This window comes from Lissotriton helveticus, chromosome 11, assembly GCF_964261635.1.
Source record: "Lissotriton helveticus chromosome 11, aLisHel1.1, whole genome shotgun sequence".
Lineage (NCBI taxonomy): Eukaryota > Metazoa > Chordata > Amphibia > Caudata > Salamandridae > Lissotriton > Lissotriton helveticus.
Genome location: NC_136072.1, coordinates 1,084,204,843 through 1,084,230,641, shown reverse-complemented (window position 1 = coordinate 1,084,230,641; position 25,799 = coordinate 1,084,204,843). Strand labels below are relative to the sequence as shown.

At 47.0% G+C, this 25,799-nt stretch overlaps 1 protein-coding gene across 10 annotated transcripts in view; it reads left to right on the top strand.

Moving 5' to 3' along the window:
* Window positions 1-25,799, top strand: part of MSI1 (musashi RNA binding protein 1) — a 174,134-nt gene that overhangs the window by 143,289 nt on the left and 5,046 nt on the right. For 6 of the 10 annotated variants that reach the window (XM_078667674.1, XM_078667679.1, XM_078667678.1 and 3 more), the window contains 5 exons: window positions 18,437-18,517; window positions 18,962-19,018; window positions 22,406-22,507; window positions 22,704-22,855; window positions 24,246-24,310. In XM_078667674.1, coding sequence (XP_078523800.1) covers window positions 18,437-18,517; window positions 18,962-19,018; window positions 22,406-22,507; window positions 22,704-22,855; window positions 24,246-24,287 — 434 coding nt within the window. In that variant the 3' untranslated portion in view covers window positions 24,288-24,310. The remainder of the gene's footprint in view (window positions 1-18,436; window positions 18,518-18,961; window positions 19,019-22,405; window positions 22,508-22,703; window positions 22,856-24,245; window positions 24,311-25,799) is intronic. The other 4 variants (XM_078667677.1, XM_078667680.1, XM_078667675.1 and 1 more) reach the window with 3 other exon arrangements.

Genomic DNA, 25,799 nt, shown 5'->3' with positions numbered 1-25,799 from the left:
AAATTAGAAGGAATTTGAAATTAGGCTAGAAATTAAGTTGGTGTCCTCGATTGATTTGTGTGATCAGTGCAAACACATCAAACAAAATATAGAATGGATGATAAGTGGCTTGTGTTCATTTAGAAAAGCCCCAACCTTCCCATTAAAAATTAATTTTAGATTTTTTTAATATTTGGTAATTAAATGAAATATTTCATCACATGCCCTTTTTTCTCATGAATGCTTTTTCCTGTATTTTGTGTATTGTTAAAAGTTCAAATCATTGAAATTGTTTAAGCTCAGGCTTCCTTTAATGACTCAGTGGGGGTCCCCAGGTTCCATTAATGATTCAGTGGGGGTCCCCAAATTTACTTAACCATTAAGTGGAGGTCCACAGAAGTCATAAAGTTAAGAACCACTGATCTATATTTTTAAACTAAACACCGTGACAGATTTTAGTGCCTAATTTAGAGTTTAACTGATGGGTTACACGAGTGCATTATATCCTATGGCACATACAATAAGAATACTGGAGATCCGTGATGTTTATGATGGAGTACATGTCCGACAAACTTGGCCTTTAGACTTAATCTAGGAGATTTGTCTCCAAACAGTTTTGCCTTTTTTAGTTTAATAATTTTTATTGGGTTTTAAAGCAACTCAAGTAGCATGTAAATGTTATGAAATGCACACGATGTGGAAGGCAGGAGAGTAGCAGCAGAGGTAATATCTCTTATGAAGGAGCAAAGGGAGGAATAGAGGTGGAGGTACACATAGCTGGTTTGGAATGGCTGTGGCCATTTTGAATCCATTAATAGCTGTGAAGAAGATGAAGGAGTAAGGGGTAGTGTTGCGGGTCTATCTGGAAATGATAAGAGCTTGACGATGCGGTTAAATTAGAGAAAAAGGGAGTGACAGGGTAAGTTGTAGAGCAGTGCCCACAATAGACATAGGGATTTTTTAGGGTGGTTTGCCGATCTTTTTAGTACAAGTAGCCATTGTCGGGGTGCGTTTCTGAGATGGTGATGGTGTTTATGGAGCTCAGGCTGTGGGGCGTGGTGAAGCGCAGGCCTGTATCATAGGATGTCGCTGGTAATAAAAACATTTTACATTAAATAAGAGGCACTTTTCCTGCCTATCATTAGACAGCGCAAGTGTGCTACGCTTGTGAAGCTCTGTCTTCATGCCCCAAACTCTTGTTAAACAGTTAATAATTGCTTTCTGAGGTGAAGCTTTAACCTAGTATGTTTCTCCTCTCTGATTGCCAGGATATTACATTAGTGTTTTGTGAGGGGTCTAATGTGTCCATCTCAGGGTTAACCCAATTGGAAAGTCTCCTTGTGACCCGATGGGACATTCAGCCTTCCCAAGCCCTGTGGAAGAGCGGGTTATGTGGTTTGGAGGGAAAGTGTTTAAATTCTGGTGGGTGTAACCCGTTTTGTGAATTATACCATGAGTTGTCCCTAAGGCAGGCTATGTAGTGGGTGCTTTGCAGTCCTCCACCAAAGCTGTGTTAATGATATCAATATTATCTCTTATTTTAAGGGTCTCATCCTCTCTCAGTCCCAGGCCCCTTTTGTTCTTTGTTGTTTGTTATTTCATTAACCAAGGTCACCGTGTTAGCTTCTATCCACTTGTCCCCTGTACCTGTGTTTCTCTGTTCTCTTGTTTTCCTAGGCCACCAACGTGTTCCCCACTTAGGTTTCCTTTCCCCAAAAGCTTCCAGTCTCGAAATTCTCCTCTCTCGAGACTCTTAGTAAGAGATGCCCCTCGTGTAAATGGGTGGATGCAAATGATGGATCTACAGATAGATGACATAGAGAAACAGGTATGCAACCTTGTCAAGCTCTGCTCACATAGGCAGGTGACGGTCGACCCTGCTGTCTGACAAGCGAGGGATAGCTCTGCTGCCTGCACTAGGGAAGAACATATCCAGCTGATCAAAGTATGGCTCAGTGCCGTTGACAAGTGAAGGATAGCTCCGTTGATTCAACTGGTGGTTACCTCAGTAGTCTGTGACAAAAGAGGTAGCTCTGCGGTCTGTACTATTGAAGAGAATATTCAGCTGATCAGAATATGGCTCTGTGCCCTGGAAAGTGAGGAATAACTCAGTTGCCTGACACGTGGAGGATTGCTCTAGTGTCTGCACAAGGTGAGGGGTCATCCACCTGTGATGCTTATTACTTTGCTGTGTTGTTGGTGGCACATAAGGCCCAGCTGTGCAGCTTCACAAGTGTGGGATTGGTCTGGTTTATTCTATGCTTGAGGATTGGTCAGCTGAGCAGCAGTTCGCTCCGCTGTCTGTGCCCACTGAGTGTTTGAAATATTGCTCCAGTTACTAGCTGGTATGAGTCTATTACCTGTCTCAGTGTTGGTGTTTTTTCAGAAGATAGCAGTGAATGCAGGCCATCCTGCTTGCTACCTCTCACTTATTGATACATTTACCTGCGGTGAGAAAGATGGAAGGACCAAAACTGGCATGGATGTGGAATTCCTATAGCCCGAGGTCCAGGACATATTGTTTGGGGTCAAGGGCAACAAGTTTTAATCTGTATTTTGTCCTTGGGACAAGTAGGCCCAACCCCCTAGAGCACTTACTCTTTGGCTGGCAGTTTACAGTAACACATTATGGATCAGCAAAGAGCATTGTCTTCAGTTAAGGTAATATTTGTGTCAATGCTGTAAAAACTTGTATTTATATTTCATTAATGCAAAGCCTTTATTATTAGGGTTAGCGCTCTAAGTAAATGTTGTAAGCTTGGACTGCACTACTGACAGTGGTTCCAGTATAAAAATGTGTTCACACTTTATCAAAGTTTAGCAATATGAGGCTATGTATAATGCTCCCAGAATGCTCTCTGATTAGATGCAAATATTTTGAGAAGCCTGAAAGCAAGCTTGAGGAGTCTTTGCTTTCAAAATAAAATGTTCACAAAAAATGTTAGGAAAAAAACATTGGCTAATACTGTAAAGTTTTATGTACCATTTCTTTGCCACATCATTTAGTAAAATATGTAGATGTATGGCAGCATTTCCCAAAGATATTCATAAGGGAAAATCAGTGTAACCAGTTTCAATAAGATTGTGGGCAACATAAAAATAAACAAGCATTGGCAAAGCCAGTAGGTTTGAAATTGATGGTCAGCGTTTTGGTTTTTGTCAATGTGTGACTTGTTTTGGAATGGTTTTTGTAAAACCTTATTGGTGTGGGTGCTACTGGGCCCTCACCATTATAACAAACATTGGCAAAAGCTAAAAATGTTTTTGGCCTCAAAAAGCACACATGCTGCAGTAATTCCTGGCACTGAACAAAACTACTTTGTGTGCCGATACGCTCCTTGTGAAAGAGCAGTGAAGCCATCCAATAGAATTTTAATAAACACAAAAGGTCATGATTAACTCCAGACCTTATTAGGAGCCCAATTATTAAAGAAAGTCTCAAAAGTGCACCTACAGTATATGTCCTTGCATTAAGTGCAGACAAACCAATTTAGTGAATTCACAAATATGTACATAAGTAGGCCAAGAAGTTTTTGTGAACTGCATTTTAGCATGAGCAAACATGTACGTGTAGAAATTTGCTCATGCAAAAATCTGAGTGTTTGCAATTCCCTTTCTCTCCAAAAACTTTTCCCAACCCTGGAAGAAATGTCACATATGCCATTGTCAGGAGTAAAGTTCCAACCTTTCTCAGTATGGGGAAGGATTGGAGAAGAGTTGGTGAAAATCCTTAAAACATGCAAGTTATTAGGTTTGCACAGACTCCAAAGGGTATTCCAACCCTGGAACTATTGCTTACCACTACCTTCAGCCCCAGTATGTAGATTTGTGAAAACGTGGCAACATAAGGGAATGGCTAGTATTCAAATCCTACTATGGTATGAATTAATGAATACGCACTTATATAGCGCATGGCTACCCAAGGGCATCCCAGCGCTTCCTGTGACACCTTAACATTCACCACTGTTCATTGAAACATCCTGAACCGGAGGTAGTTATGTTCCACACGAATATGGTCCGGAAGCTGGTTCCAAGATTTTGCCGCGTTGTAAGCGAACCGTCGACGTCCCATCCGCGACCGTTTAATCCTAGGGACTAGCAAAAGTTGTTTGTTGTTAGATCTAAGTGCCCGAGTGGTGCAATATAATTGCCCATGGGCTGAATCAGAAGGGGGCCATTACCAGTAATGGACTTATGGACAATGCACATAGCCATAAAACAGATTCTTTCCTGAACAGGAAGCCAATGCAACTGGCGAATCGCTAACTTAGCTGAGTTACGTTTAGGAACATTCATTTCAAGACGTGCCGCGCAATTCTGAACAGTCTGTAAGATCTTAGTCGTTCCTTGTGGCACACCCAAGTAGACTGCATTCGCATAGTCCAGCCGCGATAGAATAAGGGCTTGGACCAGCAGGCGCCAACTTCAAACGGCAGAAGAGGCAGAATCTTCCTTATTGATCTAAGCAAACCATTACAGTTAGCGGCAACTTTACGTGCTTGAACTGTAAAATTAAGGTTTGCGTCAAACCAAATACCCAAACTCTTAATTTGTTTCTTAGGTGCAGGAGGAGGGCCAAGACAGCTAGGCCACATGAGATCTAAATTCAAGGGGGCAGTGTGGCCAAGTGCCATAATTTCTGTCTTGGCACCATTCAGTTTAAGAAAGGACAGATCCATCCACTCAGACACCTTCACCAGAAGTAAGGTTCTGGACGGTTTTATCATGAGCCTCGCATAATCGGAGAGGCTATATCAGAGCTCTTATATAATGATTGCTGCCATAGTTTGTTGCTGCATTACATGGCACAAAAGGGGAAAGCTGCCAACATCGAGTGCTAGGGCTGCAAACATACTCGTATATAGATGCATAAAAACCTTGTATCGTACAATGGCATATTGATGGCAAACCATGATTCCATGGGGCTTGTGGTGTCCTAGTTCCCGGTCCATTAGGCATCTCAAGACATAAACGCAGGACCTACACCTTAGGCAGGCCAATCTGCCATAGCCCCACCGACTGTTTTTTCCCAACCCTCACTATTGCATGAAGTTGCATGGAAATTGTTGCACGGTGAACCAGCCCTTCTGCACAAATCTGCTCTTATTGGGAATCATCGTTCATAAGTCCCATTGCTCAGTCTGGATACTTGAGCCCTAGCTTCAGTGTGTTCAGTGGATGTATTGAAGCACGAGGTCTGCCTCTCACCCTGTCCTGGCAATGTCTATGCCGTAGTAAAAGAAAACAGGTCCTATTTGTTTTTTAATGCACTTTGACTAGTATCTGCCCCACAGTATAGAACCCCAACTGCATCCAAGTAACAACGTGCACTTTCTTTTCAGAGGCTGTCGTCCACACTTTACTAGCTAGAGATATTCAAACTCCCCTCATTCTTACTCATGAAGCTTACCTATAGCTTATAAAGTAAACATGCCAAGCTGAGCAAAAACTTCCCACTCCACATCTCCCATCTCCTGTGTGTAATTAGGCGCGCTGCGGTTTGTAAGCTACTATTTTAATTTCCTCAGTGATTTTATCACAGGCTCGTTTTTTAGGTCTCGGCTAAAAGACGCGCGGAAGCGCGTCTCCGCCGAGATCTTATGTTAGGGAGTGTGCTCCCCAGGAGACAGTTTGGGGCGCGCGCATCCCTGGAGCCGATTTGAAACGGGAACGCGCGCTGTGGCCAGGCGCTGTCTCCTGGGAAGCGCAAGCACCACACACGCATGCGCATACACACACAAGCACTCATGCACGCACGCACATACATACATACATACATACAGAGACACACCCCCCCTGACACATACGCGCGCACACACACAAGTGCACCGAGGCCCCCCCTCCCCCGCCGTCACCGTCGCCGTCGCATACACACACGAGCATACACGCACACACACACACACAAGTGCACCAAGCCCCCCCAGCCTTTTGAAACTTACCTGGGCAATGTCGGGGACTCTTCTCTCAGCACGCGGCGCCCAACCTCCTGCTAGCGCGGCCCCGGGTCTCCACACCGCTCACAGGAGCCCCGGGCCGCGAGACGCATCGACTCCGCCTGCCTCCTCTTCCGGTCTGGACGTGGCCCCGCCCCCGTCACAGGCGACCGTGCCTGACTTCCGGGGCGGCCTCCGTGTATTCCGTCCGTGGATTCTTTCCGTCTTCTGTTTTTCTTGTTATTATTCTCTCTTCTGCTGGATCAAGGTCTGTTTGGTTCGCATTCCCAGTTTTTGGGCTCTGAGTATCGGCTTTTGTTTTTCGTTGGAGACAGCCTCACGTCTTTGGGATATTAATTTTGTTTTGAAAGCCGTCCATATATTGTGACTGCAGCCTCTGGATCCTGGGAGGGAGTGAAGTGCTTGTGCCTAGTTACATCTCTGTTTCGGCGTCCTCGTCTCTGTTCCTCTGTCTCTACCTCCCTGCGCCTCTCCTTCCACCGTCTCCTCCCTCTTCTCCCCCTCGTCTCTTCTCCCCCTGTTGTTTCGCCAGCCGCCTGCAGCTCACCTTCCATCCCCTGATCGCCTCATCCCTCCGGACGGGCTGCGTGGATCTCACCGGACTCGATAGCGCGTGAGATAAGGGATCGGAGTGGGGTCAGTGAAAGTAAACCATACATGGAGGAGCAAGGCCTTCAGTGCAGGAAGTATCCACAGTAACACATTCATTCAGGAAAAAGTCTCATATTATTTTCTCTACCACGCTAGCCATATATTTGTGTACCTATACATAGACATAGCATTGTTGATGTCTGCTGTCTCAGGTGTCAGTATCTCGTCCACCTCCATTGAATTCTGGAACTTGTAGTCCTAAACTGTAAGCCACTTGCAAACAAAAACCTATAATGGAGTGAAGTGCTTGTGCCTAGTTCTAAGGTAATTACAATACATAGCACATTAATTACAATACATAGCACATTATATAAACCGAATTGTATGTAGGCACTTGGTTAAGATGGCTGTATTGGACATAGTAATTTAATCGACCTTATATGCATGAAAGTCTGCGTGGCCCCACCAGAATTCGAAAACCTGACATTAAGGTTACAGACAGCTATCCGCTGTACATGCATTATCCCACTTAGCTATCTTACCAGTCGCCTTCCAGGCGGCCTGTCTTCCTGGTTAGGGGGCTTGAGGTCACATTGTAATGGATCCTGTGCCTTGAGAGAATAGATCGAGGTGTCAAGTGTCCCTGTTGAGTTTATACGAACTTTAACTGCCAACTTGTAGTAAAAGTAGATGTTTCATGACAGCCTGCACGTTGTACCCTGGCCCTCACATGGGCAGGATCGGGCCCGGGGTGAGACTTCATCTAGTGTGTGTCACTCCATTGAAAAAGAGAGTCCCCGACATTCCAGCCTCTGAAAACCACTTCTAGCTTTTTGCAGTTTTAAAGAAGGCTGAAGTGAGGCTGCTTTCCAGTGGGCAAGATGCTGACAAAACCTTAAGTCATGTTGAATCCGTATGGCTGACGCTTTCTTTCTTTTTCTGTCTGTCTCTCTCGCTCTTTCTCCCTCCTCGGTCTTTCCACTCTTTCCTGGCCTTCCCTCTTTTCTCTTCAATCTCCTTTCCCTAGGTTATGCATTTGCAAGCGATTAAGCTATTGGCATTGTAAATGACAATGCCATTTATTTAGGATTAAAAAAAAAAAGTCATGAGCAATGCCAATATCTCTACCTTTAATAATGCCGAGACCATTGCATTGTAAATGCTTGTTCTCATTTTGCTCAGTTTTAATAGTGTACTGGTAGGGCTTCTCCCCCCCCCTCTTACCTGCATTTAAAATTGGAAAGCACACCACCGTTTTGGTGGATCCGGGTTCTGTGGGTGGCTCTGGGGATCGATATTCGGCGCCATCTTGGATTGGGACGCTGGTTTTTTCGGCGGGCGCCATCTTGGAGCGTCCCTGCGCTCCACCCTCCATTTCTCCGCCTATTTAAAGTCGCTCTTTCCCGCGCAGCGGGAACGCACAGCTGGACGCCGTCGCTTGCCGGAGTCTTGCCAGAGTCCTGCCCGTCTGCACCCGTCCGCGCCAAGGACGCGCAGGGCGTGGCAGGACATCATCGTGGTGTAAGTATGGTCCATCAGTACTCTAGTCAGGCTCTTCGCTCGATTAGAAGTACTTTGCCCTCTTGTCCGCACTCGGCTCAGCATCCCTTATGCGGGCCCCATACTTGCCCTTGCGGCTGGTGGGAACTACCGACACCAACGAGAGCTCCTAGCCAGATATTGTTATGTCGTAAGAAGGAATCTCCTCCTCCCAATGCCATTAAACTCTGGCACCATAATGTCAGATCTCTGTCGAAACATCATCGAGATATTTACGAACTTATCTCTTTAGAAGGCCCTGATGTCTTTTTCATGACGGAGACCTGGCTTGACGATGAGGACTCGGCTATTATTAATCTGGCCCTCCCCTCGGGTTACGTAATCCATACATTAAACCGTAAGGGGAGAGGTGGAGGCATTGCTGTGGCTTTCAAATCTTGCTTCACCTGTACCTGGAAACCCATGGACCTGACCGGTGCAGAGTGTGCTTATTTTTCTATCAGTATCAGCCAGCACCAAACACTGTCAGGTCTTCTGATATACCGCCCTCCGGGGGATGACAGTGCCTTCAGGAAAGCTCTTCCTGAGCTGGTAAGTTCTCTCTCTCTGTTCTCCTCCAACATTACCATCATTGGCGATCTCAATATACACTTTGATGCCATGGACATACCAGCGATTAGAGGTCTGCTGGACGATCTTGAAGCAGTACAGCTACCCCAACTGGTCCGTCATCCGACTCATGAGGGTGGTCACACTTTTGACCCGGTCTTTACTAACCTTCAACTGGCAGTGGTCTCACCCCCTCGACCCATGGGATGGAGTGATCATTATCTTATTGAGCTTGTTATAACAACGATGACATGTTCCATTGGGAAGCCCGATAAATCATCTTTTAGGCGACCCTGGAAAAAGCTCAAATTGGAGGATTTCCATTGTCTCCTGATCACTACACCTCTGGCCCATTCGGATGACATTGCAACTGGATATAACATCTTCTGTGCTTGGATTGTCCAAGCCCTCGATGTATTAATCCCAGCCAGATGGAGTAGGAACCGATGCTCTCAGCCCAATCCCTGGTACTCGGAGGCACTCGGGTGTATTAAAGCCACCTGTCGCCAAGCCGAAAGAGCATGGAGAAAGAACTATGGTAAAGATTTGAAAGTATGCTACTTAGCTAAGGTAAAGGCATACCATAGAGCTGTTTGCCGGGCCCGTGCTGATTACTATGCACAGGAGTTTCAGGCAAGTTCCAATCCATCCAAACTGATTTTTAAAGTCTTGAAGGAGCTCACAGCGAACAGACTTCCGACTACGGAGATCTGTTCCCTTGCCCACTGTGAGTCGTTAGCCAGCTTCTTTGTGGAAAAAATAAATGCTATATACCGTTCTTTTCCCAAAGCTGACCCCGATAGTACGATCTTGTCACTGCGTACTTCCCAGTGCTTGGCCTCTTTTCCCATACCATCGGAACAGGAGTTTAATCTCCTAGCGGCCAAGGTCAAGTCTGGCTCACCAGACGACCCTTTGAGACCGGATCAGTTTTTGGATTCAGCGCCCTTCTGCCTTCCTCCTATTCGCCATCTGATGGAGCTATCCCTTACCACCGGTTCAGTTCCACCTAGCTGGAAGGCGGCCTGTGTTATGCCCATTATAAAAAAACCTGGACTGGATCCATTGAAGCCGGAGAGCTATCGACCTATCTCCCTCCTCCCTTGGGTGGCAAAGATCACAGAGGCCCATGTGAATAACATCTTAACAAAACATCTGGCCTCTGCACACCTACTTGATCCTACACAGAATGGTTTTAGATCTGGACATAGCACAGAGACGGCACTCCTGTATATGGTTGAACACCTCCGCTCTGTGCTAGATGCAGGTCAAACGGCGGCACTGGTCCTTTTGGACCTCAGTGCCGCCTTTGACACTGTTTCTCATGCCATTCTCATACGTAGGCTTGGTGAGGCAGGTATTTCTGGCAGGGCGCTGGATTGGCTTCAGTCGTTCCTTTCGGAACGATCCTTTCAGGTTGTAGTGCCACCATTCAGATCTAAACCTCATGCCATCGCCCAAGGAGTCCCGCAGGGTTCGGCGTTGAGCCCCATGCTCTTCAACCTCTACGTTCAACCTTTGGCGGAGGTGGCGAAGAGCTGGGGTCTCACTATGGTATCATACGCCGATGATACCCAGTTGGCGGTGGCTCTTAATGGGGGCTCTGACCAACGGGCATCGAACTTCGCGGATGGTTTGAGGGCTGTTGCTAGCTGGCTTACCGCCAACTGTTTACAACTTAATGCCCTCAAAACTGAGGTGATGGTTTTGGGGAAACATCCTGATCTGTGGGGTGCTAGCTGGTGGCCTACTGAGTTGGGACCTCCTCCAACACCTGTTTCAGAACTAAAAAATCTCGGCGTCTGGTTGGATTCTAAATTGACCTTCTTGTTCCATACTAAGAAGGTGGCATCCACGTGCTTTGGCATTCTGCGCGGTTTGAGGCCTGTCCTCAAATTTTTCGATGCCTCCACCCGCCAGATGGTGATACAAGCTAGCGTATTATCGAGGCTCGATTACGCGAGCTCACTGTTTGTGGGTGCCAACCAGGCGGAAGTCCTACGACTCCAACGGGTTCAGAATGCGGCAGCTAGGGCCCTAGTGGGCTTGCCGCGCTTTTGCTCAGCCCGTAGTGCTATATTCAAACTGCATTGGCTGCCTGTAATTAGACGCATAGAGTTTAAAACCCTCTGTTTTGCGTTTAAAATTCTTAAAACTGACACTCCCACCATTCTCCAGCACCTCTTGACCCCATACACCCCTTTGCACAGCCTCCGTTCTGCCGGCCAAAATCTGGCATCTGTTCCTCGGTTCCAAAAATGTAGACTGGGTGGCCGATCGTTTGCGGTTTTGGCCTCCAAATTGTGGAACGCACTCCCCCTATACATCCGCTCTTTAGAAGACCTTTTTTCATTCAGGAAAGCCGTTAAGACTTTCCTTTTTCCTTTATCTTATTAATTACCCCCTACCCTTCTGCGTTGTTGGTTATGTTACCTCTTTCAGATATAGCGCCGGGACGCCCCTTTGCTGGGGCAGCTGTGCGCTCAAAAAATTCAATTAACATAACATAACATAACAAACATAGAGTGAGGCTGTAGTACCCTGTGAGTTCCTGGGCACCAACACAGGTAACACGTTTTATATAATCATGCTGAAATAAAAGTGGAAACCTTTTGTTTTTTAATGACAGGTCCAAGACTTGTTGTCTTTTGCTGCTATTGAGATATTTCCACCTATCTCACCGTCAGTGATTCATTTAAACAGTTCAGCTAGTTTATATAAAGCTGGTTGTAAAAGAGAATTATATACCTGATGGTGTACCTACTATCTGAAAGAATCACGTTAGTTATAGATTTCTTTCGTTAGAATTACCCCCAGGCGTCCAACTGGATCCAACAAGTTTTTTCGTCAGCAGTACCTCTGCGCGTCGGAATGTTGCGTCGGTCGGCTCCGCGTTCGTCGTTGGCGTCGTGTCGTCTGGATGACGTCGCGGCAGCTACTTAGACGCCACCCTCGCGTGATGATGTCAGTTCTGTCTTTTTCGACGCCAGCCAGCGCAGATCCGGGAAGAGGGGTACCTCCAGTCACTTTTTGACTGACTTTTTCTCGAAATTTGTTGACTTCTTTTTTGAGTCCATCGACTCCTGGTGCGCGAGGGATGCCCGGCTTCAAGGAATATGGTTCCTGTAAACTACTGATGTCGGTGACGGATCCGCACCGCGTGTGCCTTTTTGCCTGGAGCGCAACCACGACCCCAAGGTGTGCTCCGACTGCTGGTCGATGGCGCCGAAGACTTTGCAGGAGCTGTCTCGAACGCTGCTTTAGCACCGACAGTCGGCTCTGCGCCGTTTGAGGTCACGGTCGCGAGGGAGGTCGAGGGACCTGTCACGGAGCCACCACCACCATTCGTCCAAGTTATCGAAGTCTTCGCACTTGAGGTCAGATAAGTCGAAGCATAAGAAGTCGAAGAAGCATCATCGCTCTTTGACTTCTCCTCGTCGGTTGGGCGACCCGAGTAGGGATGCTGGTGGTGCCCCTCCAGCGGCTCCGCGTGCGGAGCCCGAAGAGTCGACTTCACGTTTCCCTCCCTTCCTGGGACCCAGAGCTTCTCCTGGTCAGCTTTGTATGTTCTACGAGGCGATGCATGCTATCTTTGGGCGGCTCGGACCTGCATGCGCGCCTTTGGGCCCCGCGGAACCGGTTGGGGGGCTTAGGCCTTCTCTGCAGATGGCTCCAGCGCCCATGCCGCTCTTGGATCCAGGACTGGATCCGGATCAGCGCCGGTTGACCTCATTACACCTCCACCAGCGACGCATCCTCCGGCACCATTACTGTATTACACGCCGGTCGGCCCCCTGGCTGGCGTTGACCCCGGACTCCATCCCGATGTGGACCCAGAGCCGGACTGGCGTCGCCCGACGCCGGATCCAGCGCCGAGAAGGGTTTTTGTGCCCCTGTTCACTCCTGGGGTCCCTTTTCCGCCAGATTGGCACCCAGAGGATGAGGAGGAAGACTGGGAGGGGTCAGGAGACCCTTTAACTGATCAGATGGAATCTGAGCAGGACTGGCGAGAGGAACTGGTGGATGCCATTGGTGTGGACACCTCCTCTGATCTTGGCATGTTGTCTCCTCCTACTACTGACATAGAACTCGTTCTACCCAGAAGGTCGGCAGTATCCAGTCCACAATGGATGGCAAACTTGCCCGCATCCCTCCCGGCGGCAACAGCCTGGGAGAGCACTGTCCGGGCCGCTTCCGGACACTGAGGCAGCACCTGCACAACCGAGCCCCACACAGAGTGGGGATAGATGCCCAACAGACATGCAGTGTTTAACGACTGCAGTCCCAAGTTGGCGGAAGAGAAAATCTTCTGTCCAAGATGATCCAGCGCCCTGGATTCCCTTTCCAGTGGAGCAGTAGGCAATGCGCTTTTGGAAGTAGAGGCTTGGACCACCAAGCGCTCAGGGGTGGGGTGTTGGGAAAGGAAAGTGGAGTTGCAGGGAGGTGGCGTCGGGCAATCATCCAATCCACGGGAGACCCCGTGTTGGGCATGGATCAGGTGCCCAAAAGGACGTCCGTAAGGGCCTCGTTGAATGGAAGCAGAGGTTCTGAAGAGCTCGCCGCCGGCTGAAGCACCTCTGTCAGGAAGTTAGTCCTGACTGCCAAGGTAGGGAGTTCGAGGTTGAGAGCCTCGGCTGCCCTACGCAACACCACTGCGTACGAAGCTCCCTCCTCCGTAGCCACGGTAGCTCTTAGATGCTACGCCTGGATGAGATCCACTGGCTTTTCTGGGGATGTCCAGAATACCCTCATGGACATGTCCTTTGATGGCTGTCGCCATTTCGGCGACAAAGCAGACAGCGCTTTAGAGCGTTTCAAACTCACGAGCTACGGCCAAGTCCTTGGGCCTCTCCAGCTGCCCGCGCAGTCTGCTTTTTACCCCTTTCGTGGCTACGGAAGGAGTACCCTGCTACATCCCGCCCAGAGCCACTAGCTGCAGCAAGTTACCCAACCTTCGTGCGGCCGGGGACGTGGGAACAACTGTCATGGTTCTGTGGGGCAGCGGGCGGGCCAGTCCACCAACCACCCCTCTGCAGCAGCCTCTAAGCCTTCCTAGTCCAACATTTCAGGCCCATCAAACGCCAGTGGGTGGCAGGATTCGCCATCACCTCTCCCACTGGTGCACCATCACGTAGGACAGGTGGGTTTTGCAGATAGTCCGACGGGGCTACTCCTTCCCCTTCAAGGCTACCCTCTCCGGCCATGCCACCGCAATACAACCGCATGTCGGAGGATCACCTGGCCCTTCTCCAGCAGGAAGGTACCGCTCTCTTGGCCAAGAGAGCCATCAAACGCTCTCCTGTCCCAGAAGTAGGTTGTAGTTGTTATTCCAACTACTTTCTGGTTCCCAAGAAGGACTAGGGCCTGCTTCCTATCTTGGATCTCAACAACGTCAACCGCTTCCTCCGGTAGGAGAAGTTCAAGATGTTGACGCTTGCTCAGGTCTTGTCTGCCCTTGACCCGCAAGACTGGATGGTGGTGTTGGACTTGCAGTAAGCTTATTTCCACCGGCATTACCTGCGGTTCACGGTAGGCATGAGCATTTTCAGTTTACCGTGCTCACCCTTTGGCCTTACCAGCGCCCCTTGAGTATTCACGAAAGTGATGGCGGTGGTCGCAGCTCATCTGCGCAGATCAGGGGTTTCAGTCTTCCCCTATCTTGAAGACTGGTTGTTGAAGGTGGGCTTGCCTCAAGCAGTCGTCTCTCACCTCCAGACTAGGGCAGACCTCCTGCATTCGCTGGGGTTCTCAATCAATGTGCCGAAGTTGCACCTGACTCTCTCTCAGAAGCTCCTCTTCATCGGAGCAGTCTGGACACAACGTGGGGAGAGGAGGTGGCCTAATGGCTAGGGCGGTCAACCTCGAATCTGGGGAACTGGGTTTGAGTCTCGGCAATTACGCTGAACATCCTGTGATTCTGGGCAAATCACTTAATCTCCCTGTGCCTAACAAAAATGAATGTGTCTTCATGTAATGCAACTGGTTCTATGTAAAGCGCTCTGATACCCGATTTGGGTCAAGTTCGCGCTATATAAAACTCTAAGAAATAAAATAAAACGGTTTCGGGTCTATCCTCCCGAACAGCGAGTCCGGGATATTCGGGCTATGATTCTGATCTTTCAGCCTCTGGTTTCGGTCAGAATGACCCTGAGGCTGCTGGGCCTCATGCCCTTCTGAATTCTGATGGTAGATCATGCCAGATGGCATATGCGGGCTCCGCAGTGGGACCTGAAGTTCCAGTGGGCGCAGCATCAGGAGATTCTGTCCGACTGCGTTCAGATCTCGGAGGGCACTGCTCGACAATTGCAGTGGTGGCTCATTAACCAGGATTGGGTCAACGGCAGATCCCTCTCCCTTCCCAACCAGACCACACATTGGTGACGGATGCATCCTTTCTAGGATGGGACGGCCACATGGGAGAGGCGGAGATCAGAGGCCTCTGGTCTCCGGCAGAGTCCGAGCTGCACATCAACCTTCTGGAGCTCTGGGCGATCCATCTTGCACTCACGGCATTCCTTCCCTCTGTCCGGGGAAGAGTAGTGCAGGTGTTCACAGACAACACCACCGCCATGTGGTACTGCAACAAACAGGGTGGGGTGGGGTCATGGACCCTATGTCAAGATACCATCCTCCTCTGGATATGGCTAGAACATCAGGGCATATCGCTGGTGGTTCAACACCTGGCAGGTTCACTGAACGCCAGGGCCGACGAACTCAGCCTCAGGTGCATGATGGATCACGAATGGCGTCTTCACTCGGAGATGGCCCAAGGTCTCTTTCGACAGTGGGGAGAGCCTTGGTTAGATCTATTTGCCACCGAAGAGAACACGCAATGTCAGCAATTCTGCGCGTTGGAATTTTCAAGGTGGGACTCGCTAGGCGACGCTTTTCGTCACGAGTGGAGTTGTGGTCTGTTGTATGCCTTTCTGCCTATATCACATCTGCCCAGAGTGCTGAAGAAGATCAGGCACGACCGGGCCCAAGTCCTCAAGTGGCTCCGGATTGGGCACGAAGAGTCTGGTATCCCGAGCTGCTCAACATGGCTGTCGATCCTCCGACCCGTCTGCCTCTGCAGGAGGATCTTCTGTCGCAGCAATAGGGGATGGTCCTCCACCTAAACCTGTCCGGCCTCCACCTCCTTGCGTGGAGATTGAGCGGCGGCAGTTGACGTCATTTGACTTGCCTCCCGACGTCTGTGAGGTAATTCTGGCAGCCAGGCGTCCCTCCACTAAGACGGTATACACCTGTCGGTGGCACAAATTTGTGACATGGTGCACAGCAAAGGCTGTGGATCTCTCTCTGCCCCTCTTTATGAGGTTCTCTTGTTCTTTCTTTCTTTGGCCCAGCAGGGCTCTGGTCTGGGCACTATCAAGGGCTATCTCTCTGCCTTCCCTCGACTTCCAGATCAGCCTTCCCTTTTCAAGTCCCCAGTTATTAATCGTTTCTTGAAAGGCATAACTCATCTCTTTCCTCCTATTCCCTTCGTTATGCCACAGTGGGACTTGAATCTGGTTTTAACTTATCTGATGTGAGCTCCCTTTGAGCCGCTTCACAACTTTCCTTTGAGACATTTAACTCTTAAAACTGCATTCCTGGTGGCCATCGCCTCTGCCAGACGTGTGAGTGAGCTCAAGGCGCTTTCTTCTGAGCATCTGGACAAAGTTGTCCTCAGGACTCATCCATCCTTCTTGCCCAAGGTTGTCACTGCCTTTCACATCGGGCAGACCATCACTTTGCCCACCCTCTTTCCGCCTCTGCATCCCTCGAAAGAGGAAGAGAAGCTCCACCATCTGGGTCCAAAACGGGCGGTTCCCTTTTATCTGGATCGCACCAAACAGTTCTGTGTGGATGACCAGCTCTTTGTTGGGTACGTGGGACGCCAAGAAAGGTCGGGCCATACACAAACAGACTATCTCTCGATGGATCGTCTTGTGTATCAAAACACGCTATTCTCTTGCAAAGAAGGATCCTCCAGTGGGGCTGCGCTCCCATTCCACCAGGGCGATGGCAGCCACTACTGGTCTGGGACGAGGCGTTCCTCTAAATGACTTCTGTCAGACGGCTACGTGGGCATCGCTGCACACATTCACCAAGCACTTCTGCCTGGACAGTCCAGTACGGAGAGAAGGCTTCGTTGGCCTTTCTGTTCTCCAGGACTTTCTGGTGTGAACTTGGTTCGCAGACTCATCTCCGGGGTTGGTATTGCTGGGGTATCTATTCTAAGGTAAGGAATCTATAACGAACGTGTTTCTTTCAGATGAACAAGTTACTTACCTTCGGTAACGATATATCTGTAAAAAACATTAGTTAGTTATAGATTCCTTACCACCCCACCCATCCTCCCCGTTCTGCGAACTGATTTCTAGGGTTAAGGTAATCCTTTCAGGGCCCTAGTTTTGTGCATCAGTGGTCAGTGTCTTGCATGGCTCTGTATTTCTGGCGCGGAAAGTTGTGTATAAAACTGACATCCGCGCGTGAGGGCGGGGTCTAAGTAGCTGCAGCGACATCATCCCGGCGACACGACGCCAACGACGAACGCGGAGCCGACTGATGCCACCTTCTGATGTGCAGAGGTAATGCTGACGTAAAAACTTTCCGAATCCAGTCTGACACCTGGGGGTAATTCTAAGGTAATGAATCGATAAATAGCTAATGTTTCTTACAGATATATCGTTACCGAAGGTAAGTAACGTATTCATTGGGTCTTCCTAAGGTATGTTCAATCAACCTGAGCCTGGTTGCGGCTACAAGCACCTCGTTACGTTGTGACTCTCCGATTGCTACAAAGCTCCCTGATGAAGGGCACAAGTCCCGAAATGCTTAGGGACACATTTATTGCAATCGGATGAACTGAAATCTATATTAATGGAAGTACTTCTTGAATGGATTATGCTCCAACAACTTAAAATTTGAGACGAATCAAATAAATTTCCAGTTGAATCTTTGTTGTTGCTTATTCTGAAATAATGCACTAGTTGACTACTTACGAGACATTGTCTCCCACTGGAGTGCCAACAAGGACAAGTGTCGTATGGTTCGACACTTCATTTTCGTTATGTTCAAGTATGGCACATCGCGTTCTTTTAAAGCACACTTTCTTGTTGTGGTATCAATATTTTTACATTTTTTAAATGTGTCTTTAGACCAGTACAAGATCTAGATTTGTGCAGCTTCATTAAACTCTTTGTACATTCGTATTGCAGTAGACCTGCATTATAGCATTATAGCTGTGTCTGCATAGCTGTGAAGAAACACATCTGTGCGTTTCCCCTCGGCCCTTCTGTTTGCACTTACCACGAAGGACATTCTAGTCCGGGTGCCTTTAGCACACAGCATATTATCTGAATATTGTCTAACTCAAGTAAATAGGTACCTTGAAGAATCTCCAAAGTTACACTGATGTAGGAATGTTCATGTTGCATCAAAAGATGGAGCTTTGTCTGTATCCGAGTAGAATGGAGAAAGGAAGAGTTGCTCTTTGCTTGCAGGCTGACAGCCCTGGCTGTAATCGCCACCTCATTCCATGTCATCGTGGACACTTAATCCAGTGCTGGGTTTTTAACTATCCGTGAGTTATAATAATTAGTTCAATGGTAACAAATTATGATTCGAAGTTCCCAGAATGCACAGTGTCAAATGAAAGCCTAGGAATGGGAAAAGTGTCTGCAGCGCCATGGAATGAGTTAGCCAAATTAGCACTGACACATTCAGCGTAGGTTCAAAGGTAATAGGCTGCTCCTCTGTGCTAGTTTGTATGCGTTAAGATGCATTATTTTCAAATGTTTTTTTCTTCCTTTTGACAGGTTACCCAGGATTTCAGGCTGCCACATACGCCAGTCGCAGCTATGCTGGCCTAGCCCCAGGCTACACCTATCAGTTTCCAGGTAAGGGACATTTGAATCTCTCTTTACCAGTCATGCCCCTATCACAAAAACAAAACGTTTTGCTTACGCATTGTCATACCTGCATTTACGTGGGATTAACATTGGGGTCTATGGTTCTGGGAAAAGAACCTGCATGATGCAATGGGCAATATGTAGGATGTGTACTGTGGGTGGGTTGAAGAGCAGGAAGTGGGAAGACGTATTCCATGTTGCACCAATTGTACATCACATGCACAACAGGAAATCCATTCATGTACGTGCATGTGGGTAGGGGATGCTGGATGTCATTGATGCGCAGTGGGGCTTCGGTGGGCGAGGGGAAATGGGATGGAACGGGGTCCAGTGTAGGTGGCACCATTCATGTAACTGCTGCGGCCCTTGCTGCCACAGACTCCCCAAGAGTATTTATGAAAAGTTCCTAAGTTGTTTTACATTTCATTTTAGAATTCCGCGTAGAACGGGGCCCACTCACCAGCGGGCCCATCCTCCCCGAGCTTACAGGTCAGTCTGGTTGATTTCCTAACACTTGCGCGTAGGAAGGAGAGACTGGCAGGGGGGTATTTACTTTCAGGGTACCTGGGCCCAGGTCCTCAGAGTCTAACCCTCCCTGCTATTCTGCCTCCATTCTTGTCTAGCAGCCACTCTGGGCAGAAGCAAGGGGGCTGTTAAACTTGGCTGCATGAAATGTTCTCGTTCTGTCTAGTCTTTCACATGAACCCATGACTGCTCCTTCACCTACAGATTCCATGCATGCAGACAGTTTGGATCACTCACAGCCAATCCAGTCATGTAGACTAGGCTTCCTGTGGCAGAGCACCTTCCATTCAGTGGCCCCCGATTCAAGCTGGCTGATCATACTTTGCAGCGTCACTTAGTTTCACAGTAGTATGCACTCACCTCCCTGCTAAAATTCATCCTGCTAGTAAAGGTTCTCAGAATTCCTAGTGACATTCAGTCCCTGTCCTTGCAAGCAGAGCGAGTTTTATAGGATGTGCATTCACCTCAATGTCCATCACACCACACACGGCCCTTAGTGTGGCTAAAAGTATTTAATGTATTCAAAATGCTTTCTTATTAAACAATGTATTTAGCTAACTAAGTAGCTAGCTAAATATATCAATTAAAACGGGATTTAGATGAATTAAAGAGTTTCAGCCACATTGAACACCATGTATGCAGTGACGGACGCTATTTACTAAGGGATGGGGGGTAATAAATGGAACCCCCCCCTAAAAAGAAAAACACTTACCTTCAGGCCGGCTGGCAGCCGCCTCTCGGTCCGCTCACCGCCGCCTCTCCCTCGTGTAAGCAGAATCAGGTAGCACCCAGCTTCCTGACTTCTCTAGTCAATTACAGCGTTGTAATGCAGCGCTATGATTGGTCTGAGCGCCGTGGATCAACTCTGAGGTAGGGACTGGGAGCCTGAGGCATGTTCTGCACCCAGGCTGTAAAAGTGCGCATGGCAGTTTAGGCGGTCCGAGAGGGGCTGTCAAAAACGTCACTGCGCACTTTGGAGTGGGCAAACCACTCCTTCCCTGCTCTGCAGTCCCGTCCGACCGTGCATCAGGAAAGGAAAACTAAAATTATAATAACATCAGTTATTATCATTTTAGTTTTTTTAACCACTGCTCTGTGAGCAGTTGAGCGACGCTTCTCTGCCTTAGCGGAGGAGCCGCCACTGCATGTACTATGTGGTGAACATGGTGGTGAATGTCCACACTATAAAATTCGGTCAGTGAGGCGCACTGCAAATCAACCACCATTAAAGTTGTCATTCCAAAAAAGACAAAAGGTTTACTAAAAATATTGTAGTGTGGTCCACTAATAAATCTCGCATAAGCTCAGTGCCCATGGCAGTCCTATGCCCTGTGATTTTCCTTGTAGTAGATTCGCTGAAAGGTTGCGTTCACAGTTCCATTTGGCTTGTTACATTCACCGGTCCATTTAACTGGTTAACATAGCTATGTCACTTGCTTTTGCAAGGCAAAGGCTGATTAGCCCATGTATCGTGTGAGAGTTGATAAAACTGTGGTCAATTTAGAGTATTGTATATTGATCAGTCACATTGAATCATTTGTAGTCATTTAAAATGTAGGGATAGCCTTCTGATAATTCAAACACTGCTAAGGAATGTTTGTATTCACATACAGATGCAACAATCTCCTGCTCAAAAGGTGTTTGCTGGCAAATGGTTAATATGTTAAACTTAAATCACAACCTAAAAGTCTGCATACCTATAGCAGGACAGTGAGAAAGGGGGCTGTGAAAAAGTAGCATAATTTGCAATAGTATGCTGCAATATTCTGGAAGGTCTGCCCAATGGTGCAGGTGTATTGTATCTGTTACCGTCTCACTAGTGAACTTCTCTTTTGACATCCTGGTGACCGTATTTATATCATAGGGGGAAAGGGCGATAGGGCGATAGGGCCAATATTGAGTCCATCTTAAAAATTGCAAAGACTGCACAAGGATTTAGGACACCCACAAAGCAATACCACAAAGGGAAAACCTAGTTATACACTGACCGGAATATTCATGACATTTCTATATAAGTACACTGATTAAGACACAAATTATAAGACACACACTCTGTTTCATTTCTCACGTTGTCATTTTCCTCAACAATGACATTTAAAACTTAATATTAGTTCATCTTCTCCAATATAACTCTCCATTAACAAGTCTTTAAAAGACTACATTTTAAGATAACTAGCGTATGCATATATGTGGCATCAAATATACGAGGAAGACAACATAAAATCAGTTCTCCAGCTTTCGAGAAGAATACCCATTACTTGATGAAAGTATCATGGCAACCATTCCAGGCTTCGCAAACTCATGCAAGTGAACAAACAGTGAGGCAAAACCTCAAAGAGGAAGCACAATAGATTCTGGTTGAAGACTTGTCTGGTTAAAATGAAAGCAATGCAGATTCCTGTATATTCAATGACATTCTCAGCGCTGAATGAGTTAATGAGGAAAGTTGGATAATAATGAGAGTGAAAATGCGTATGATGTCCAGTTCTATTGCTGAGGTTGCCAGACGACCTATACTCCCCGTCCTTGTGGTGGTCTGCAGGAAGCCTTTACGGCTCTGTCTGTTAAACAAGCTGGACTGCTGGCCTCTGCTGGCCGCAGTGAATCGTTGAGTTGAACTCAGTTCTTGCACCTTATGAACCCAGCCACCATGCCGCTTCCTTCACTGTCTGCACCGCTCATAGTTTTCAGTGCCCTGAACTCGAATTTCACTCCCTCCCAGGTTCGTACTCCTATTGTGGATGCTAGTGTCCCTCATTCCACTGCCTACAGGCCTGTGTTGTGATCTACCATTATAACCCTCATCCCCCAATATTTCTTTACTGTGGTAACCCTCCTGTCCACCTTACAAAACTGGCTGAATATTTCATCCCAGCTTGCACAAGATCTTGTTTAAAAGGTTGAACAGTGGCGTAGGAACCAATTGTGTGGTGTTAAACCTAGTCTGATACTGTATCCCGATTGATTTAAAGAGGCTTAACTGATGAAAACAGAGCCTTCTTATTTGAGCACATGCTTTGTGGGCTCAGGTGATTGCAGATGTTTTATGTGTTTATCCAGAACAATGCCATGTTCTTACACAAATGTACAACCTCTCTTTGAATGCATTCTGAATCGAACTGTGATCTGTTTTGCGTGAACTTTCCTCCCAGTTGCAGTTCATATACCTGTAACAGCCATAGTAGGCAGATGGAGGGCATGTCATTAAATGGCTCCTCACTGAAAATGTTTGATCAGAGATAAGTGTTGTTACAGAAAGTCAGTGTGTATCTGAGAACCAAAAGTTAAAACTTATTAATTGGAGGCATACATTTCTGTTGATGACCAAATCTTGTCTGTCTTCTATTTCAGCAATTCCGCTAACGGCCTATGGACCCATGGCCGCTGCAGCGGCAGCAGTTGTCAGAGGTAATGGCTCGTTCCTTACAGGACAGACTGAGCAGCAGTGGCAGCGTGAGTTTGTTTGAGGGCCCCTTTAACCCCTTGCTCATTTTTTTTTTATATTTGTGTGTCTTGATGCAGGTGGGATGGTTTGTAGCATATTTGTTCTCTGCTTTTTGTAGCATATTTCTTCATGGTCTCTGTCATCTCTTTTATTTGAAGCTCTGTCTGCTGTGGCTAAGCGTCTTTTTTTTGCTTTCTTGCTTAGGCACTGGTCCAACGCGTGCTGGTGGATTCCTCGGGACAAGCAGCCCAGGGTCAATGGCAGAACTTTATGGAGCCAGTCAAGAGTCCGCTATAAGCAGTTATATCAGTGCTGCCAGCCCTGCCCCGAATGCTGGGTTTGGCCACAGTCTAGGGGTGAGTTTCTGGTCACCTTTATGCACTGCTTTAGTCTTTGGGCGGAGTCATGTTGACAGACCGAATTAAAGAAGAGAGAAGCCATTGATAGGACTGAGAGGACTGGGTGACCCTGGACGAATGAATATGTGCAATAAGTAGAAGGGAGAATGTTTCTTTATTAATTAAAGTAAACCTGGCAACTCAAATTTCTAATTTACTGTGTGAGGTGGTAGCCTTTGTAGGGGGCACATCTTTGTGCCGACAAATATCTAAGAGGCACTTTTGAGCTTGCTGAGGCTAGTGCTAATGTCCTGGACCCCTTATTGAACAGTGCAGTTCAGTCCTCGAAAGTGCTGGAAATCCATTCTTTGTAGTGGTTTCAGACTTGTATTCCCTGTCACCATATAATTTCGGCTCCTCACCGGATGACCGTGTGAAGGGAGCAAGGGCGTAGCATCAGGCGGAGTGTTTGGGGCGTTATACTTCCCCTAATAAATGTATTTTCAGGTGAATAGTTGGGTACAGGTGCCTTCAGTCGCATATGGTGAGGTGTCTGTCGGATTTCACCTGGGATTTTTGCATGCATTCACTGACAAAAGCACACACAAACACTCACTCATCTCTGTTTTGAAAGTCCTAAAAATGTTTATTTTACAAAATATTGTGATGCTCTCATTTAATGCTCCTATTAATCCATATTCCTTTCCCTTTCCACTGCCTCTGATGCCCCACTCATGCACCCTGCTTGTCATACAATGTATTTTAACATTATATGTCAGCGTGATGGTCGAAAAATCTGATGCCTACACCCCCCCCCCCCCCCGCCCGCCCTCCCGCCCAATCTTTCTGACCAAGCTACGCCCCTGGAAGTGAGCCGATATATGTGACACACAGTGGCACTGTGTGAGTTGAAAGGCCATTTAAAGGGAATATTGGATATAAGGGGAGCCATGGATGGAAGGACAGGAAAGTATTCAAGGTTGGATGGACTTGGGAAAATGCATGGATTTAGTTCAGTACAATAGGTAGAAATGGTCTTTGCAGCTATCTCCTGTCTTGTATAAAACTCAAGCACGTTGGGACACAGCACATCAATTCCCTTGCAACAGTAACAAAGTTAATTCCCTTCCAAATTAAAAGGTGCTGCATTATCTTCGTTGCACTGTGACCTCCTGTCCTCCCTATTATTTTAGCTGTAGTTAATGTTGTGGCCATCACCTACTCAGAAGCCTTGTGATGTCTTTCTTTCTCTTCCTTCTTTTGTCAACGCTGTGCTTGTTTCTTAAGAAGCATATAAAGAGAATCTTAACCTCTGTCTATCCATTGCAAAACAATGTTTCAACTTCGCTAGCTCTGTACACATCTCTTGGGTGACTGCTAAATGAGATATTTTCAATTCCTGTTACAGGCTCCGCTCATTGCAACAGCTTTCACTAATGGTTACCACTGAAGCTGGAGTCATAGAGGTAGAAGGTAAGGACTAGTCTATCTTCAATGGAAGTGAAGGTTGAAAGGAGTTGCCATGATGGGTAGTTACAATTTTTTGGTTTACGAGTGTAGGAGGTAAGATAAAAAGTTAATAAACAAAGGGTGGTTTAGAGAGTTAAAGATTTGGGGCCAAATGTAGGAAGGCCATTACCGGTCGGTAACGGCCGAAATCGGCCGTTACCGACCGGTAATAGGCTTTTGTTATGTAGGGGGCCAATTTAAAGATTCGGTAAATACCGAATCGGTAAATACCGAATCGGTATTTACTGAAGCATCATTTACCAATTTCGGTATTTACCGAATCGGTAAATGACATGTAGGAAGCACTTTAAACAGTGCTCATGTGCTTTAAGGATTCGTTATTTACCACCAACTATTAGTTGGTGGTAAATAAGGAATACCTTAGAAAAGGTAAATCAATGCATTTTCAACTGTGCCATGTGGCAGACATACATGCCCTTAGGGCATGTATTTGTGCCACATGTGCACAAAAGCACTAATCAGGGGTGCAACAGGGTGTCAAAGTGACACCCTGCCACCCTTGACTCTTTCCTTATTTTACCGAATCTGTAATTGACATTCATTCCTATGGGCCTCCAAACCCATAGGAATGAATGGCAATTACCGAGTCGGTAAATACCGATTTGGTAATTACCGTTACCGATTTTTTTATCTACATAGCAATTACCAATTCGAAAATACCGAATCTGTAAAATTCGGTATTTTCGAATCGGTAATTTACAATTACCTACATCTAGCCCATAACGTGATAAAATAGAGTGTTATTGGAAGACTGAGGATCGGTTAAAGTCAGTGAAGTACACAAGATAATACTGGGGGCAGACTTTTGTCAACCACAGAAATCCCCTAATGTGCATGGATAAATGGAGAGATGGTAGAGTTAATGGAGTGGAGTGAGTAGAAAGAAGTAGAGGGTAGAGCTAACAGAAGACTAGTTACTCTATTAAAGAGACTGAATACAGGGTAACACCTTTTTACTAGCAGAAGGCAGGGAGTGCAGGTTCTTGGCGGGAAGAGACTGTCTGAAAGGCAGACAGTTACGATGCTTCTTGTTGCTGGATATAGTAATTGTAAGTCTGTATTAAAGGTTCCTGAACACAGCACTTTTCCAAAGATTGTTTTTGAATGAAAAATAATTTACAGAAATTTTTGTCCTTAGTTCACAGAAATGTTTGTCCTTAGTTATTTACTAACTGCTTGCTACAGATCTATTTGTTTGTGGAACAGTTGCCTTTTTTCTTTAATGGGTTACTTCCCTTCAGCTAGATTCCTAATTTGCCATGCCAATATTGTTTAACAGTTGCCCTTCTTGTTTAAGGACAAGCTGGACATGTGTCATTTCCTTTATGGATTCTCACTCAAAAGATGTGTGGGTTTTGTCTGGAGATGCCATATAGGAAGATAGGGGACATTGGTGGAGTTTTCCTTTTAAGACCAACCAAAATGAAGTAGG